The sequence below is a fragment of the Halichoerus grypus genome, chromosome 14 (genome assembly GCF_964656455.1).
Source record: "Halichoerus grypus chromosome 14, mHalGry1.hap1.1, whole genome shotgun sequence".
Classification (NCBI taxonomy): Eukaryota; Metazoa; Chordata; class Mammalia; order Carnivora; family Phocidae; genus Halichoerus; species Halichoerus grypus.
The window spans coordinates 62,488,168-62,503,802 of NC_135725.1; the positions used below are offsets into that span (position 1 = coordinate 62,488,168).

A 15,635-nucleotide genomic window follows, 5' to 3' on the forward strand; every position below is an offset into this window, starting at 1 on the left:
CCGTGAACCTGTCATGGCACCTGGGACAAGTCACTTGTCTTTTCCGAGCCTCGATTTCTCATCTGTGAATGGATTTATCCACACTTATATCAGAAAGTGGTGAGGAATAAATGAGATCGTGCACAGGACAGAAACCCCATGTCAGCCGGCACGCAGTAGGTATGCATCTCCGTTTCCTCTGGTCCTTTCCTCCCAGGGCTGTTTTAAATCGGCATTGGCAGTGGTTCTGGATCACGCTGCACAGGCATCCCAGCTCCAACACTTTGTAGCTACAGCACCTTGAGCAAGTCCAGTGTCAACCTTGGCCTCAGCCCCCGTAAAATGGGATAACAGTTCCTACTTCATAGGGTCATTGGGAGGATTGAGAGAAAGGTGGGTCATGTGCTAGGCCAGAGCCTGGCGTATTGTTAGTGTTTGGTAAATGGTAACTTGTCCTTTTATGAAATATTAAAAAACTGTGGAATACCGAAAACATTTCAGAAATGCATTCATTCAGAAGCAAAAATCAGATTATTTATTTTGTCCTCATGGGATGGAACAGCTCCTCAGCGGGCAGGGCTACGGGATGAAGCCCTCCCCGTGCAGCTCCGTTCTCTCGAAGATGCCAGTGTAAGGCGCCGTGGGGCCGAGGCTCCCTCCCCATCGTGGTAACTTGTAGAGTGGGCAACATGCCCGCTCAGCCTGTAATGAGATAGGAGCCCTGCCCTGCCCCCCTCCCCGCCACCCTCTCTGCGTGTCAGTCTGAGCTGGATGAAGGGGTGTCAGCCCCCCGGGGCATGGGAAGACAGTTCAGACAGACATAAAATTGATGCTGACCAAATCCATAAAGAGTGCAAGGAGGCTACACAGGCATTTCCTTTTTTTCTTTCTTTCCCCCCTGCCTTTTTTTTTTTGCACCTGCAATTTCGTGTATGTTTACTGGGCACTGCCACTAATTAGCTTTGCTTGGGAAGTCACCTCCCTTATTTGTGCTGTCAGCTTATTTGCAGTTATATTTAGGATTGAAAAAAAAAATCAACCAATGAATGCTTTTCTTTTTTTTTTTTTTGAGTGTCAGGAATATTTAGAGAAACATTTTTACAAACAATGAAGCAACCTAGAACAGTTCATAAAATTTCCCCTTTTGCTGGGGCACCTGGGTGGCTCAGTCATTGGGCATCTGCCTTTGGCTCAGGTCGTGGTTCTGGGGTCCTGGGATCGAGCCCCGCATCGGGCTCTCTGCTCTGCAAGAAGCCTGCTTCTCCCTCTCCCACTCCCCCTGCTTGTGTTCCCGCTCTCGCTGTCTCTCTCTGTGTGTCAAATAAATAAATAAAAACTCTTTAAAAAAAAATTTCCCTTTTGCTGATGATTGAGGACTTTCAGACAAAGCCCACATCAACATGGGTAGATCCTCTTATTTTTATTTTGCCTGATGGGTTCCCACCCACCTCACGTGACCCACGGAGGTGTGTGAACCAGGGCCTCCAGTCCCGGTATGTGTGTGGAGTCACAAGTCCTGGGGCCAGGTAGGGCACGACCTTTCAACTTTTAAAGCCTCATTTCCTCTTCTGCAAAATGGGATGAGCACGTCCTCCTGACAAATTTTGGATTTGTTTCACAAGGATGAGAGATTATACAAGAAAGCTCTGGGAGGCAGTGTTTTTTTTTTTTTTTTTTAAGATTTTATTTATTTATTTGACAGAGAGAGAGATAGCGAGAGCAGGAACACAAGCAGGGGGAGTGGGAGAGGGAGAAGCAGGCTTCTTGCCGAGCAGGGAGCCCGATGTGGGACTCGATCCCAGGACCCTGGGATCATGACCTGAGCCGAAGGCAGACGCTTAACGACTGAGCCACCCAGGCACCCTGGGAGGCAGTGTTAATTAAGCCTGAGGATTCAAGCCAGGGCCACCGGGTTAAAATCCTGGCTCCTTAGCACACTTGTTCTGGGACCTTGACACATTACTTAGCCTCCCTGGCCTCAGTGTTCTCATCTATAAATGGGGATCGTTGTAGTGCCTACCTAATGGGAAAGTTATAAGGCTCACGTGACTTAGAGATAAATCCCCTAGACAGTATTTAGCATAGGAGGCCCTCTGGTGTGAGCTGCCATTATTATTACTATTACCGTGTCCAGTGAAATGTGTTCCTGAGAAAATTTATGTTAACATAAATATAAATAAAATTTATTAACTTAATTCCACATAAAATTTTATAACATATTACATAATTAACATAAATAAACCAAGTTTATATGAAGCCAATTTTTCTGAAAAATTGTGGTTGAGGAATTTTTGTGTTCTTCATTTTTAAATGTTCACAAATCAAGGTGTGATGTATTTTTGAGGGGGTAACAGCTTTGTTGAAATACATCCACATACCATATGCACCCATTTCAAACATACAATTCAGTGTGCATGTGTTGTGAAGGGGAGCATTCCGCGGTTCTGGAATTCCTCTGCCCCAGCCTCCCCTGGCCTTTCTGCGGGCACATCCCAGGTGCAGAGCAAAGGAGGCTTCTGTCTATTCAGTTTTCTTTTTTGGGGATAGTGAGGCCCCGGAAGGACATGGCTCGGGATGTGTGGCGGTGACCCTGCTTGCCTTGCTCGCCTCCCCAGAACACCTGAAGGAGCGCTTGGCCGATGAGCTGTCTGGGCTGCCCAAGGTGCGTCTGATCCGTGCCAACAAGAGGGAGGGCCTGGTGCGAGCCCGGCTTCTGGGCGCTTCCGCGGCGAAAGGCGAAGTGCTGACCTTCCTGGACTGCCACTGTGAGTGCCACGAGGGGTGGCTCGAGCCACTGCTACAGAGGTGAGCGTGCAGCCGGGGGCCCCACGTGGTGCAGAAGCAGAAACTTCTTACCTGAGCATAGGGAGCTGTCAGGCGCCTGGGTTCAGATGCTCCTTGGGCAGTCCTCTGTCACTGGGCATGATAACAGTCCGTGCCCCACAGGGCTGCGGAGGCCATTCAGTGAACTAATACACATACAGTCCTTAGAACATGCTAGCATGTAGGAGGCCCTATGAGTGTTTGCTTTTATTCCTACTTATTTTATGTGTTTAGTGTGGAACACCTTAGAAAGTATGATCAACCAAGAAAAAAAAAATCAATCCTATAGCATTGCACTGCTAAAGAATATATATTTTGGCATATTTCCTTCAAGCAAGGCTGTCTTATCCATTATACCCAGTGCCTACAATGCTTAGGACCCATGAACCTTTAACAGACCCACAAAAATGTTTTTGCAGTAATTGTTTTTTTCAATCAGAAGGAAAAAAATGAATATCAATAATGACTGTACAGTAATGAATTTAGCCTGGATGGTGTTCGTCCTTATACCAACATAGTCGTAAAATATAGTTTTAAATATATATATATTTTATGGAGCCATGAAAAGTCATAATACAGCCCTGTCTTCAAGGGCATGTCTCCTGCTGTCCCACAGTGTCTTACCTTGACCCTCCCAATCTGCCTGTCCTCCAAAACTACAGTCGCCAGGCCTTTTGTTCTCTTCCCTCTTTCTCTCCCTACTCTCCTGATTCTGCATCATAGCGGTCAGGAGCTGGGCTGGCCAACTCGGAGCTCTTCCAGGTGGGGGAGGAGGGGCCAAGGTGGGGGGTCTGCATTTGGTCCCTCCCTGTGAAGCTGGCGAAGGGTCGGAGGACCAGAGTCTCTGCAGTTGGCAAACTGCTTTCCCATGGCCTCTAGTGCTTTGGTTGCCGGAGTCTTCCTGGAAGAACTGGGGACCCACTTGCCTCCCTTCCTGTGTGAGACCAGGCTGTCCCCTGCTCTGCCACTTCTGTCCTCGGTCCTGTCCGCTGTGGGTGCCCCAGCTGCCTCTTTCTCCTCCTCAGCTCTGCTGAGCTTCACTAGCAGCAAGGACCCAGGGTTCCCCAAGCCTGTGATGGAGTCTGAGGTTATTTAGAATATGGTGACAGCTAAGAGTTCTCTCTGGAACCTGGACAGGTGGGTTTGCCCTCTGCCCCCTCCCCATGTGCACAGAGTTGGCTGCGTTTAGGCCGGTCTAAAGGCAGCCGATGTGCTAATGCTGCCCAGAATTCCTCTCTAGCCCATCCCCTGAGGGCAGCAAGGCAGTCCTGTCCACAGACAAGTTCCTTGTTCCGTATCTCCAGACAAAAGCACCCCATCTGGGGAATTGGTAAAACATACCAACTCCTGTTCTCACGGCAGACTCTTTGGATCTGAATCTCTGGGGGTAGGCCTGGGCTTCTGGATGTTTCCGGAGCTCCCCAGGGACCTCGGTGGGCACCAGAGTTGGCTCACACTGGTCCCTTAGACGGTCCAACAGGAACAGTAACCCCATTCCTCCAGGGGCTTTTGGATATAGATGATGTTCTTTGGTTCTCAAGTCAGGTGAGTCGTGCTCCTGGCGTTTTTCTGAGCTGGGGACTAGGGATGCCGGACAGCCCACAGTGTGCAGCTCAGCCCCGCACAACAAAGAATGGTTTGCCCCAGATGCCAGTAACATGCCTGCCCCGCCCCCCTGCTGTGGGGCGCACTGCTACTGGGCCTGCTCATTGTGTGACCGTGCTCCAGGGGCCTTTACGCCAAGGCTGGCTCCCCCTAGTTCTCCTTTTCCTATAAAAATTAGGCTCCCCATGGTTCCGACCAGCTTGATTCCAAGTCACAAGTTCTTGTCTCTGCCAGGGGCTAAGCAGCTTCTTTGAACCTGCCCAGCGGGTCTGCCGTTGGTCCCCTCAAGCCCTTTAAGAGCACCCTCAGTTTATTTAAAGAATTGGGTGTTGATAGGTACCTGGTCTACGTCTCCCTCATTTTAGAGAATTCCCAGGTTTTTTTCATGCAATCTATCCCGAACAGTGCAATTTCACCTAATAGTGTAATTCTTACCTAAGTGTGATATTCACAACACCCCCTCTGGTTTTCTGGTATTATTCTAAAGACACAGCTCAAGTCTGCTTGATCTCTGTTTCTTCACACCCTTGCTCTGTGTGACTTAGGATTTTTAGGTCTCAAATCCCAGAGAAAAGCCCCCGAAATGTAACCCAGAGAAATCCAGTGTTCACACACAGCCTAGTCCCGGTTCATCTTTCCTGGTGTGCCGTCAAATGCAAAATACCGACACGACATGGCAGCGTGCTGAAGGATGCTTGGGTCTGCAGCCGTGACTGGAGAGCCGCTGAAGCAGACATGCGGGCTGATATCTGCGGCGGGAAGTCACAGGGTTTTTCGCTGTAATACCATATAACATTGCACAATAATAAGAATTAAAAGAATAGCAATAGTTCCAGGTTCTCTGTCAACCATCTTTTACAAACATTCCCTCAGGGAGTCCTCACATTAACCCTCTGAGTAGGTATCAATGCCCCCGTGTTACCCACAGGGATTAGGCTCTGAGAGGTTAGGTGACTTGGCTAACGTCACACAGCAAATAAGGGACAGGATTCGAATTTTTATTCGAGCTCCAAAGCTGATCCTCTGGTCTGGGTGCATCTCTGTTTTGAAGGGGGATAATTATTTCTTGACATGAAGATGCTTCATTGCGATTACATGAAGAAACCTCTTGCCGTCTTTAGAAACTGAAAATCTGTTTTCTGTTTTAAAAGTGACCTTTGATTTTCACATGTCTCGACTTTCATGGAGGGATTCAAGTTTATGCAGAATAGCCATAGGTGGAATTCAGAACGTGAAAGCTGTGGGACCTTCCATCTTCAGGCCAGAACCCTTCCTCCCTCAGCTTCCCCTATCACCTAAGCATTCCCTCTGCCGAGCGCCAGCCAGGGCCTGACATGGCTGCAGACACTGCAAGAGCAGGCGCAGGCCTTCTCACACGGGCTAGGAAGGAGGAGGAGAGTTCATCCCCAAGTTCCCTTCCAGTCCCCCGGCCACCTCTCTGTGCAGAGAGGCACATGGGGCATCCTGGTGTTCGTAGAATCCACGAAGAGGAGTCGGCGGTGGTGTGCCCCGTGATCGATGTGATCGACTGGAACACGTTTGAGTACCTGGGCAACTCCGGGGAGCCTCAGATCGGCGGCTTCGACTGGAGGCTGGTGTTCACGTGGCACGTGGTCCCCGAGAGGGAGAGGATGCGGATGCGGTCCCCCATTGATGTCATCAGGTGAGGGGTGACTTCCAGGCACTCACTCTTGGAGCATGCCTCGTCGCATCTGGCTGCTGGGTCAGGGAGTCAGCCCTTGGGAGGCTGGTTGGCTGTTGCTCTCTTGTTTTCTCCAGAGCATTTGCTTACTTTTATTAAAAATCTTCGCTACACACATGAATTTTATATTGGTATATTTTATTGATTTGCTTATTTAAAAAACTGTGGTAAAATGTGCATAACATAAAATTTCTCACTTGTACCATTTTTGAGTGTTCAGTTCAGTGGCATCAAGCACATTCACAATATTGTATAACCATCACTTCTACATACTTCTAGAACATTTTCATCATCCTATCCAGAAACTCTATACCCATCAAGCAATGACTCCCCTTTCTCTCCTTCTCCAACTCCTAGTGACTACTATTCTACTTTCTGTCTCTACGGATTTCCCTAGTCTAGATTGCTCATTTAAGTGGGATCACACAATACTTATACTTTTGTGTCTGGCTTCCTTTACTTAACATAATGTTTTCAAGGTTCTTCTAGAAGCCCATTTCTTTTTATGGCTGAGATGGTTATACAATATTGTATATACATCCATGTTTGTTTATCCATTCACCTACTGGTGGACACTTGGGTTGTTTCTATCTTTTTTTTTTTTTTTTTTAAGATTTTTACTTATTTATTTGACAGAGAGAGAGAGAGAGAGATCACAAGTAGGCAGACAGGCAGGCAGAGGGAGAGAGAGAAGCAGGCTCTCCGCTGAGCGGGGAGCCCGATGCAGGGCTCGATCCCAAGACCCCAGGATCATGACCTGAGTCGAAAGCAGATGCTTAACCAGCTGAGCCCCCTAGGTGCCCTGTTTCTACCTTTTGGTTATCGTAAACAATGCTGCTGTGAATATTGGGGTACTGTTATCTGTTTGAGTCCCTCTTACCCATTTTTGAGGGTGTATACCTAGGAGCGCAATTGGGTGAGTCATATGGTAATTTCAAGCTTAACATTTTGAGGACATGCTGTCAGGCCCTTTTTCAACTGGGGGGTAGGTGGGCCTGGGGCTGAATCGGCCACCTTTGGCCAGTGAGTGAGCCTGGGTCTGAGAAGAGTGGGCTCAAAGGGGGCTCAGTTGCTCTCATTTTTTGAGGTGTTGAAGTAATAGTATGGCTTCTTCCTCTCCTTCCAAGTTCAGGACCAGATGGGAGGCAGATACAGGAATCAGGCAGATGAAGGTCAAACATCAGCTTTATTGCTGGTGTACCGAGCTGGAAATGGTGTCTTAGATCTGCACCCATGTTTGGCAGGTGGGCTTCTGGATCTTCCACCCGAGCTCTGACCCTGAGATGACTCACTTCTGGCCAGAGGGAAATGCCTGTGGGGACAGTGTTGAGAGATGGGGGAAGAGAGATGAACGGGGCCAAGTCACGTCCAGCCTGGAAGGCCAAGGACAGGGCTTTGGGCTTTACCCTGAGAAGGTAGAAGCCGCCAAAGGGATTTGAGCTGGAAATTACCATTGCCTGTTGCATTCTTTAAAGGTTGCTGGGTGCCACGTGGTGAGGGGCCTGCAGGGGGTGGGGCAGGGGGCAGGGACATCGTTAGGAGGCATCGTAGTCTTCTAGGCAGGAAGGATGGTGCGGGAGAAGATGGAGGGAATGGAGGACCCCAGAGATGTTGCAGTGGAAGAATTGAAGGAGGCTGAAGGAGAATGGGGAAGGGAGAGGTTGGGTGATGCCCAGGCTTCTATAGGAGCCCTGAGGGACATCCTACCCAACCTTTCACGGATTTTTGTAAACTGAGGCTCAGAGTAGGAAGGATCCTATCTAGGGTCACATATCCAGCTTGGGATGCTGACATGAACTCTCATGCCCCCACCACATGTGTACACATGAACTCAGGAATGTCGTGGGCAACTCCCCTTCCCTTCCTATAATATCCCTGGGCCTCAGTTTCATCACCTGTGAAATAGGTACAAGCATATCCACCCTGCCTACTTCTTAGACTTTTAGGAAGAACACACATGGAAGTGCTTTGTAGTCTAAAGCCTTCCCTTCCACAAAGAATCTTGCTGCCCTTTTCTCGTTGGCCCCAAGCTTGGAGCGCAGGGAAAGCCAATACTTTGTCAAGGGCCAGAAGTGCTGCTGGAAGACCTTAACATCTGCAGACAGTTAGACTCTTAATGAAGTATAGGTCTCCATTTCCGACCTTTTGCATCTGCATCTCCTGGTGTGTTGACCCTACAGCTTTCTGCTGTGGTAGGACAGAAGCCTTGGACCCTTTCTGGAACCTGTAGTGGTTCTAGAGGAGCCTGGTGAGGAGAACATCAGGCCGGCTGAAGAAGCAGGCCAATGCTAGCCGTCTGGGTCCTGCGGGGGAGGCGACTCATGCAGGAGAGGAACGGGCCCTGCGGGAGCTTTAAGATGATGGACTTGCCTTTCGTGGTCTTCTATAGCCCTAAGGGCATCCGTGCTTGCCCGCCCTGTGACTGCACGGCCAAGGCCACCGCAGCCTGGTGCTAGCCATCCTCTTGGGGAGCACGTCTCTCTCCTTGACTTTCCTTGTTGTCTGTGCTTCTAGAAGGACAAGGTTTTCTCTCACCCTCAGGCCTTTGCTCATGCTGGTGTCTTCCTGGAGAACCATCCCATTCCTCTTCTCTGCCAACTCCCCTGTGTTCTTCAAGCTGAGCCCTACCCCCCCACCCCAGGCCTCTTCCTGGGTGCCCCCAGGGCTCTGGCTTGACCTGAGTGCTCTCACACACAGTGCCACTTGAGGTGTCCATGAGCTTCCCCAGGGCAGGGACTGTGGGACACATCTATGCCTTCAGGCCCAGCTTAGTGCCTGGCATGGAGTGTGAACTCAGGATGTACTTAGAGATGGATGGGCAGGCTGGAGGGCTCGGGGCAGGCAGGAGTTCAACCGTGCTGGCTTCCTGCCGCTCACACTACAATACAGTTTTCACACTCTTCTAGGTCTCCAACAATGGCTGGAGGGCTGTTTGCTGTGAGTAAGAAATATTTTGAATATCTGGGGTCTTATGACACAGGAATGGAAGTTTGGGGCGGAGAAAACCTCGAATTCTCCTTTAGGGTAAGTATTCCAGTCTTCTCTTCAGACTCATTCTAACCTGTTCTGTCTCTCTGTCTCTCCCTCGGGGAGTGATGGGATTTTCCAGGAGACCCTGGTGGACTTTTCCCCCATGTTGGCAGATTTTATCTGACAGTGCTGAAAGATGATGGTAGTGGTACACACATCCCATAAACATGCTTGTCTTCTTGTCTGAACCTTTTTTAAAAAATGTACTTTTCATAGATTTGGGGCAGGGAAGGGCCTTCCAAGTTACCTAGTTCTTTTCTCTCACTACAACAGGGAGGAGCTGGGGCCTGGACAGGGGAGGTGACTGGGTCAGGGTCACCCAAATAGTGAGTGGCAGACCCTGGGCTCAAACACAGGCCCCTGCGTCCCGGTTCCATCTTTTGGAGCCTTGATCTGCTTAATTACTCATGAAGTACCCTGTTTGGTACAGTGACTTTCCAGCTTTGCCACGTATAAGAATTGTTAGGGAGACTTGCTTAAAAAGGGCAGATTTATAGGTACAGTCTCCAGGAAGTCAGGTTTGATGGATTTTCAGTAGGGACCAGGAATCTGCTTTTTGGAATAAGCCCACCTACTGATTCTGCTGCGTATGACCCACAGATGCCCCTTGGAGAGACCGCCAGCATTTCATTGGGGTTTCCAATTCACCAAATCCTGCATTTTGAAGTATCAAAAAGTTATGTCAATGTCTATACTTTTTAATAGAAAATTTTAAATTTCAGTCATGTTTTATATGGTTTCCTGCTTAGAAAGAGTTCATGAGAATTGGCCCTCCACTGAAGACTCACACCCTCCATTCTAAGTACCCTGGTCATACATCCTGGGGACAACAGGGTGTTCCCAGCCATTTGCCTCCGCATGAAATGGTCTCAGACAACTCAGCCTGTTGAGGTCTAGGGTGTGCTTTTAATGGTCTTTCTGCCTCTTCCCTAGGTGTCAGGCTGCTCTGCTGCCTCTAGAAGCTCTTCCTTTCCCCCTTCCAAACCTCTCTTCTTACTTGCCACTTTCCTATCTTCTGTGGCTAGGAGACCAGGTAAAGAGCCTGTGTTTTACATGATCAGTAAATGGGTTCTGGTGAGGTCAGCTATGGGTACTCCTGTGGGTCAAGTGCATGAGCTTTAGTGCATGGACTTGGAGGTCTCACTTCCGATGGCTTTTTCGTCTTCGGGGCTGTGTTCTTGCTCTTTGACAGCATTCTGTGTTCTGTGTGTGCTGGGGGAGGTGGCCTCCTGTCCCCTGGGGGGCGAGGCCCTGGCAGCATTCATTGTGACGTCTGTGTGCCCAGCCTCCTGGCTGTGGGCATTGTGGACCAGCAGCCCGCCCCTCACTCACCCACCAGCCTCCTCCCTGCTCTGTGCACAGATCTGGCAGTGCGGTGGGACCCTGGAGACACACCCCTGCTCTCACGTTGGCCACGTTTTCCCCAAGCAAGCTCCCTACTCCCGCAACAAGGCCCTGGCCAACAGCGTCCGAGCCGCTGAAGTGTGGATGGATGAATATAAAGAGCTCTACTACCATCGCAACCCGCATGCCCGCTTGGTGAGTTCCCCGGCCCGCCTGCACCCCGGCTGGCCTCCGCACCCTAGCGGACCTGGCTCCAGAAATAGAGAATAAATCGGGCACCCATGATACCAGCATGGGAAGCCTTTATTCCTCCACTTATAATAATACTTACAGTTGCTTCTCATTGGTCGCAGTACTTACGGTCTGTGCGGTCAGCCCCAACCCTGATTTCCAGACTACTGAACCACTGCTCCTGGGCGTCAACAGGGCCAGGTTCCTGCATGCCTTTCGCAGGCTGACATGTTTGCCAACTGATCAATACATAACTTGGTTTCATGTGTACCTCGGTTGGAAGACATTACGAAGTACACATTGTCGATTCTTCACATCCGACTCACGGCCAACAGCACTGTAACGCGTGAATGAAGCTCATCTCACCCACGTATTTTCTCCGTCAGGCCCAGCGCAGCCTTCTTGCACCTAGGAACGCTAGCCAGCCCTTCAGCACAGTGCTCGGGGGGCTTTTGACCAGTGAAGTCACCAACACAGAGCAGCAAAACCTGGAAAATGTGGCACTAGGCGGACCCTGAACAGGACACTTGTTGACAGGATGGGACTGAGATGTGACCTCAGCTAGGAACGTCCCATGGGACTGCGATTTTCGGCCGCTCTGCGCGTGTTTGTGAATGACGGTGAAGGGGTCGAACCACAAGTACTGACACTAGGGTTACAAATAAACTTCAGCAAGCAGGTCCACTGCTTCTGCACTGGCCAGCTCTGCAGGCCCCGGGACAGGGTGCCCACCGGCATCTGCGTAACTGAGAGGGCCGCTTGGCAAGACGAGGTGTGCTCTAAAACCTCTCGATTCCAGCCACTTGATGAAAATCTCTTCTTCTGAATACTTAGCAGCCCTTCAAGATAGCTATGAAATTCTCATTTTTTAGATGACAGAACTGAAGCTCAGAGAGCTTGCCCAAGGCCTTGTGGGTGATGCAGGCAGAGCTGAGCCTGGGGTGTGTGCCCTCCCATGGACCCTTCTCCCTGCTCTGCAGAGCCCTGTGGACCTGCCCCTGACCTCCCCCTTGGCCCCTCTCTGCCTCTGGGCTCCAGGGTCGTGGCTTCCTCTGTCCTGCTCAAGGCTGCAGGGTGGAAACATCCGCTCCTTCCCGTTGCCCAGTCTGGAAGCCCCAGTTGCCTTTTCCTGAGGGTTCCCAAAGAATAACGTGTTAGAGGGCCACCGCATACGCCTTTTGTCTGGATGCCCAGGACCCAGTGTTAAAATGGGTATTTGGTTGAAGGTGAGGACGCCATGACTCACCAAAGAAAGAACCACTGGGAAATAAGTAAAAAATCTGAAATTTTACTCAGCCATTTTCCTATCATTACCATTTTGCTAAATATTTAGCTTGTCAGATTTTAATACTTTAGCGTCATAGTGCATGGACAGTAATATGTCAGCACTCAGCATTGCGCCCCTGGCCATGCTGAATAGACACTTGCTTTATTCAGTTACGTGGAAGTTCTTAATCATCGGTCTGGTCCAGAAAACGGACCTTCTGCAAGTATTTATCATCGTGGCACTTTGCACTCACTGCTCTAAGTATATATTCCGACTTCAGTGTGTTGAGCATGTAAGGATTTTGAGCATGATTACATCGAGGATACTTAACCTGTGTTTGGAAGTGGCTGCTCAGGTATTAGCAGTAACTCAGCACGTCATGGTGTACGTACTGCACGGACGTTCCCTGGTCTGTGGTCACGCGGCCCCAGGACTCGGCGGCTCCCTGACTCATGACCAGGCGCTCGTGTCCTTCCCTTGTACAGCCGGCCACACCTGCCTGCAGCGAGGACACCCGAGAAGGCACATGTTTGTGTCACAGTCTCTCCAGCCACAGTGATGTAGCTGTGTCTGAGGCCGTGCAGGGCCCAGCGCACAGTAGGTGCTCAATAAATGCTGTTGAGGAAGGGAACATCCGAGGAGATGGGGCTTTGACAGGAAGTTCATGACCCGCAGGGACTCACTGTTTTTGCTCTTTTCTCAGGAACCCTTTGGGGATGTGACCGAGAGGAAGCAGCTCCGTGCCAAGCTCCGGTGTAAGGACTTCAGGTGGTTCTTGGAGAACGTGTACCCAGAACTGCACGTGCCTGAAGACAGGCCTGGCTTCTTTGGGATGGTGAGTGAGGCGGGCCTGTGGTGGGCAGGGGGTTCCCTGATCGACAAATCCTGGCCAAGACAGATCCCTTTTATGGGGACTGCTGGCCTTCCTCTCCCTCCCTCCCCTCCCTGCATTCATGCACTGTCTTTCCTTCTCCCCACATCTGGGCCTTGGGTCCAGAATGTCAGCACTAGAAGCCATCTCCAAATTGGTGAGTATAAGCCTCCCATTTGTATAGACGAGGAAACTAAGGCTCACTTAGTGCTTCCATGTCCAATGTCACATTACTTCAAGCTTCAGTGGCTGGACCGGTTAATAATCCCCAGCTCAGGGATTCATAAAGGCAGTAGTGGAAGGAGAAGGGTCACTTCTGTTATTTTAAAGAACCTGAAAGAAATGTTTCTGGGATGAAGTTAACTAAAATGTCCAGTGCCTTTGGCTTTTGCGAGGAACTACACTAACTTAGGGAGGTCTCCTCTGCTGTGTGGTGTTGAGCAGAAGTACCTGTGTTCTATTCTCGAAGTCTGATAAATACAAAGCAGGACGCTCTATGGTCAACTCATCTTCAACAAAGTAGGAAAGAATATCCAGTGGAAAAAAGCTATTCTCTTCAACAAATGGTGTTGGGGAAATTGGACAGCCACATGCAGAAGAATGAAACTGGACCATCTCCTTAAACCATACACAAAAATAAACTCAAAATGGATGAGAGATTTAAATGTGAGACAGGAATCCATCAAAATCCTAAGAAACAACAGATGTTGGCAAGGATGTGGAGAAAGGGGAAGCCTCCCACACTGTTGGTGGGAATGCAAACTGGTGCAGCCACTCTGGAAAACAGTATGGAGGTTCCTCAAAAAGTTAAAAATATAACTACCCTATGACCCAGCAATTGCACTACTAGGTATTTATTCAAAGGGTACAAACATAGTAATTCGAAGGGGCCCGTGCACCCCAATGTTTATAGCATCAATGTCCACAACAGCCAAACTATGGAAAGAGCCCAGATGTCCATCGACAAATGAATGGATAAAGATGTGGTACACACACACACACACACACACACACACACACACACACACAGGAATATTACTCAGCCATCAAAAAGAATGAAATCTTGCTATTTGCAATGATGTGGATGGAACTAGAGGGTATTAGGCTAAGTGAAATAAGTCAATCAGAGAAAGACAATTATATGATTTCACTCATATGTGGAATTTAAGAAACAAAACACATGAACATAGGGGAAGGGAAGGAAAAATAAAATAAGATGAAAACAGAGAGGGAGGCAAACCATAGGAGACGCTGAACTCCAGGAAACAAACTGAGGGTTGCTGGAGGGGAGGTGGGTTGGGGGATGGGGTAACTGGGTGATGGACATTAAGGAGGGCACATGATGTGATGACTGGGTGTTATATGCAACTGATGAATCACTAATTTCTACCTCTGAAACTAAAAAAAAAAAAGAGAGAAAATTGCAAGCACATTGCATGGAATGTAAGTTCTCCACAACTGTGAGCTAAATCAGAACCAATTACATCTTCAGTCATCTAAAAAAAAAAAAAAACAAGTAAACACCATAAACACCTATCTCCCTAATATGTGCGGTCTCTTGATTGTTTTTAAGTCTCTGCCTCTTAATGAAATTTTCCCCTACTCACCCAACATATTTGTGCTTCTCAAGAGTATCTGTAACTTTCAGAATACTCCAACTTTAATATTTATGTGGAATTTACCCTGTGCTAGGCACTGCTCTGGGCATCGGGGGTTTGATGGTAGAAGGACAACCACTGTCCCACCATTAAGAAGTGTATTGTCTGTTAGGGAAATGGACATTAAATAAATAATCACACACACAGAATAAGTACAAAGCAGGCCATTAATGCATTAAATTCAATTTTCCTTGTGAAAATGTCCAAGCAGAGAGCATGGCGTAAGGAACCCTGTCCCGAAGAATCTAGAATCATCATGATATTGCCACTCTTGCTTTCTGTCTCCTCTGCTCCATCCTCTCTCATTTTTCTTTGCTCAGGCTCACCCCAGGCATCCTGTCATTTCACTCCTGGTCACTGTCACATGCACGTCTGTACGGACATGATCTTACAGGACCACAGACCATTATCACATCCAGAGGAGCAATCATTTCTTCATATCCTTCACTATCTAGCCCTTATCAGGTTCCCCCAATTTTTCATATCTTTCTTGGAGTAGTTGGCTGGTTCCAACTGGGATCCAAACCCAGTCTACCATTGTGTTTGGCTGTCATGTCTTTCTTCCCATGGCTCTTTCAGCTGAGGCAGACCTCTTCCCTTTCTTCCCCCCTTTTACTAATACCTGTTGAAAAAACAGCATCTGTTGTCCCATAGAGTGTCTCACCCTTGGAGTTACCTCATTGTTTCCCTGTGGTGTCTTTTAAACTGTGCCTCTCCCCACAGTTCTTAAACTGGAAATGAGGTCTAAAGGTTTGATTGGAGTGGGAATTGACCTTTTATGGCAGGCGCACTTCACGGGTGTGCCCTGTGTTCCGACTGCATCACGGGGGGGAGCACCTAATTTCTGGTCATCCTGCTTCTAGTGATGAGGGAGCCTGTCCTAGACCAGCCGCTATCAGGGGCTGCTTCAACCTTCTCTCTCCTGTTTTTGGTGGCCGTTGATAATCATTGCCTAGACTCGTATTTCTTTTTTCTTTTTAAATATGAAAGGCTTCACAGATTTACATGTCAGCCTTGTGCAGGGGCCACGCTGATCTTCTCCGTACCGTTGCAATTTTAGCATACGTGCTGCCGAAGCGGGCCCTAGACCCGTATTTCAAATGGCATTGCCAAACAGTGCTTTTT

General features: G+C 48.9%; 1 protein-coding gene and 1 non-coding gene across 4 annotated transcripts in view; one reads left to right on the forward strand and one right to left on the reverse strand.

The window, feature by feature from the left end:
- Window positions 1-15,635, forward strand: part of GALNT12 (polypeptide N-acetylgalactosaminyltransferase 12) — an 83,143-nt gene that overhangs the window by 14,722 nt on the left and 52,786 nt on the right. For all 3 annotated transcript variants that reach the window (XM_036074156.2, XM_078061509.1, XM_036074154.2), the window contains exons 3-7: window positions 2,595-2,784; window positions 5,885-6,070; window positions 9,016-9,133; window positions 10,502-10,678; window positions 12,685-12,816. In XM_036074156.2, the coding sequence (XP_035930049.1) occupies window positions 2,595-2,784; window positions 5,885-6,070; window positions 9,016-9,133; window positions 10,502-10,678; window positions 12,685-12,816 (803 nt within the window). The remainder of the gene's footprint in view (window positions 1-2,594; window positions 2,785-5,884; window positions 6,071-9,015; window positions 9,134-10,501; window positions 10,679-12,684; window positions 12,817-15,635) is intronic.
- Window positions 15,488-15,592, reverse strand: LOC118524149 (U6 spliceosomal RNA). The gene has a single exon (XR_004911455.1). It is a non-coding gene; the product is annotated as a U6 spliceosomal RNA (small nuclear RNA).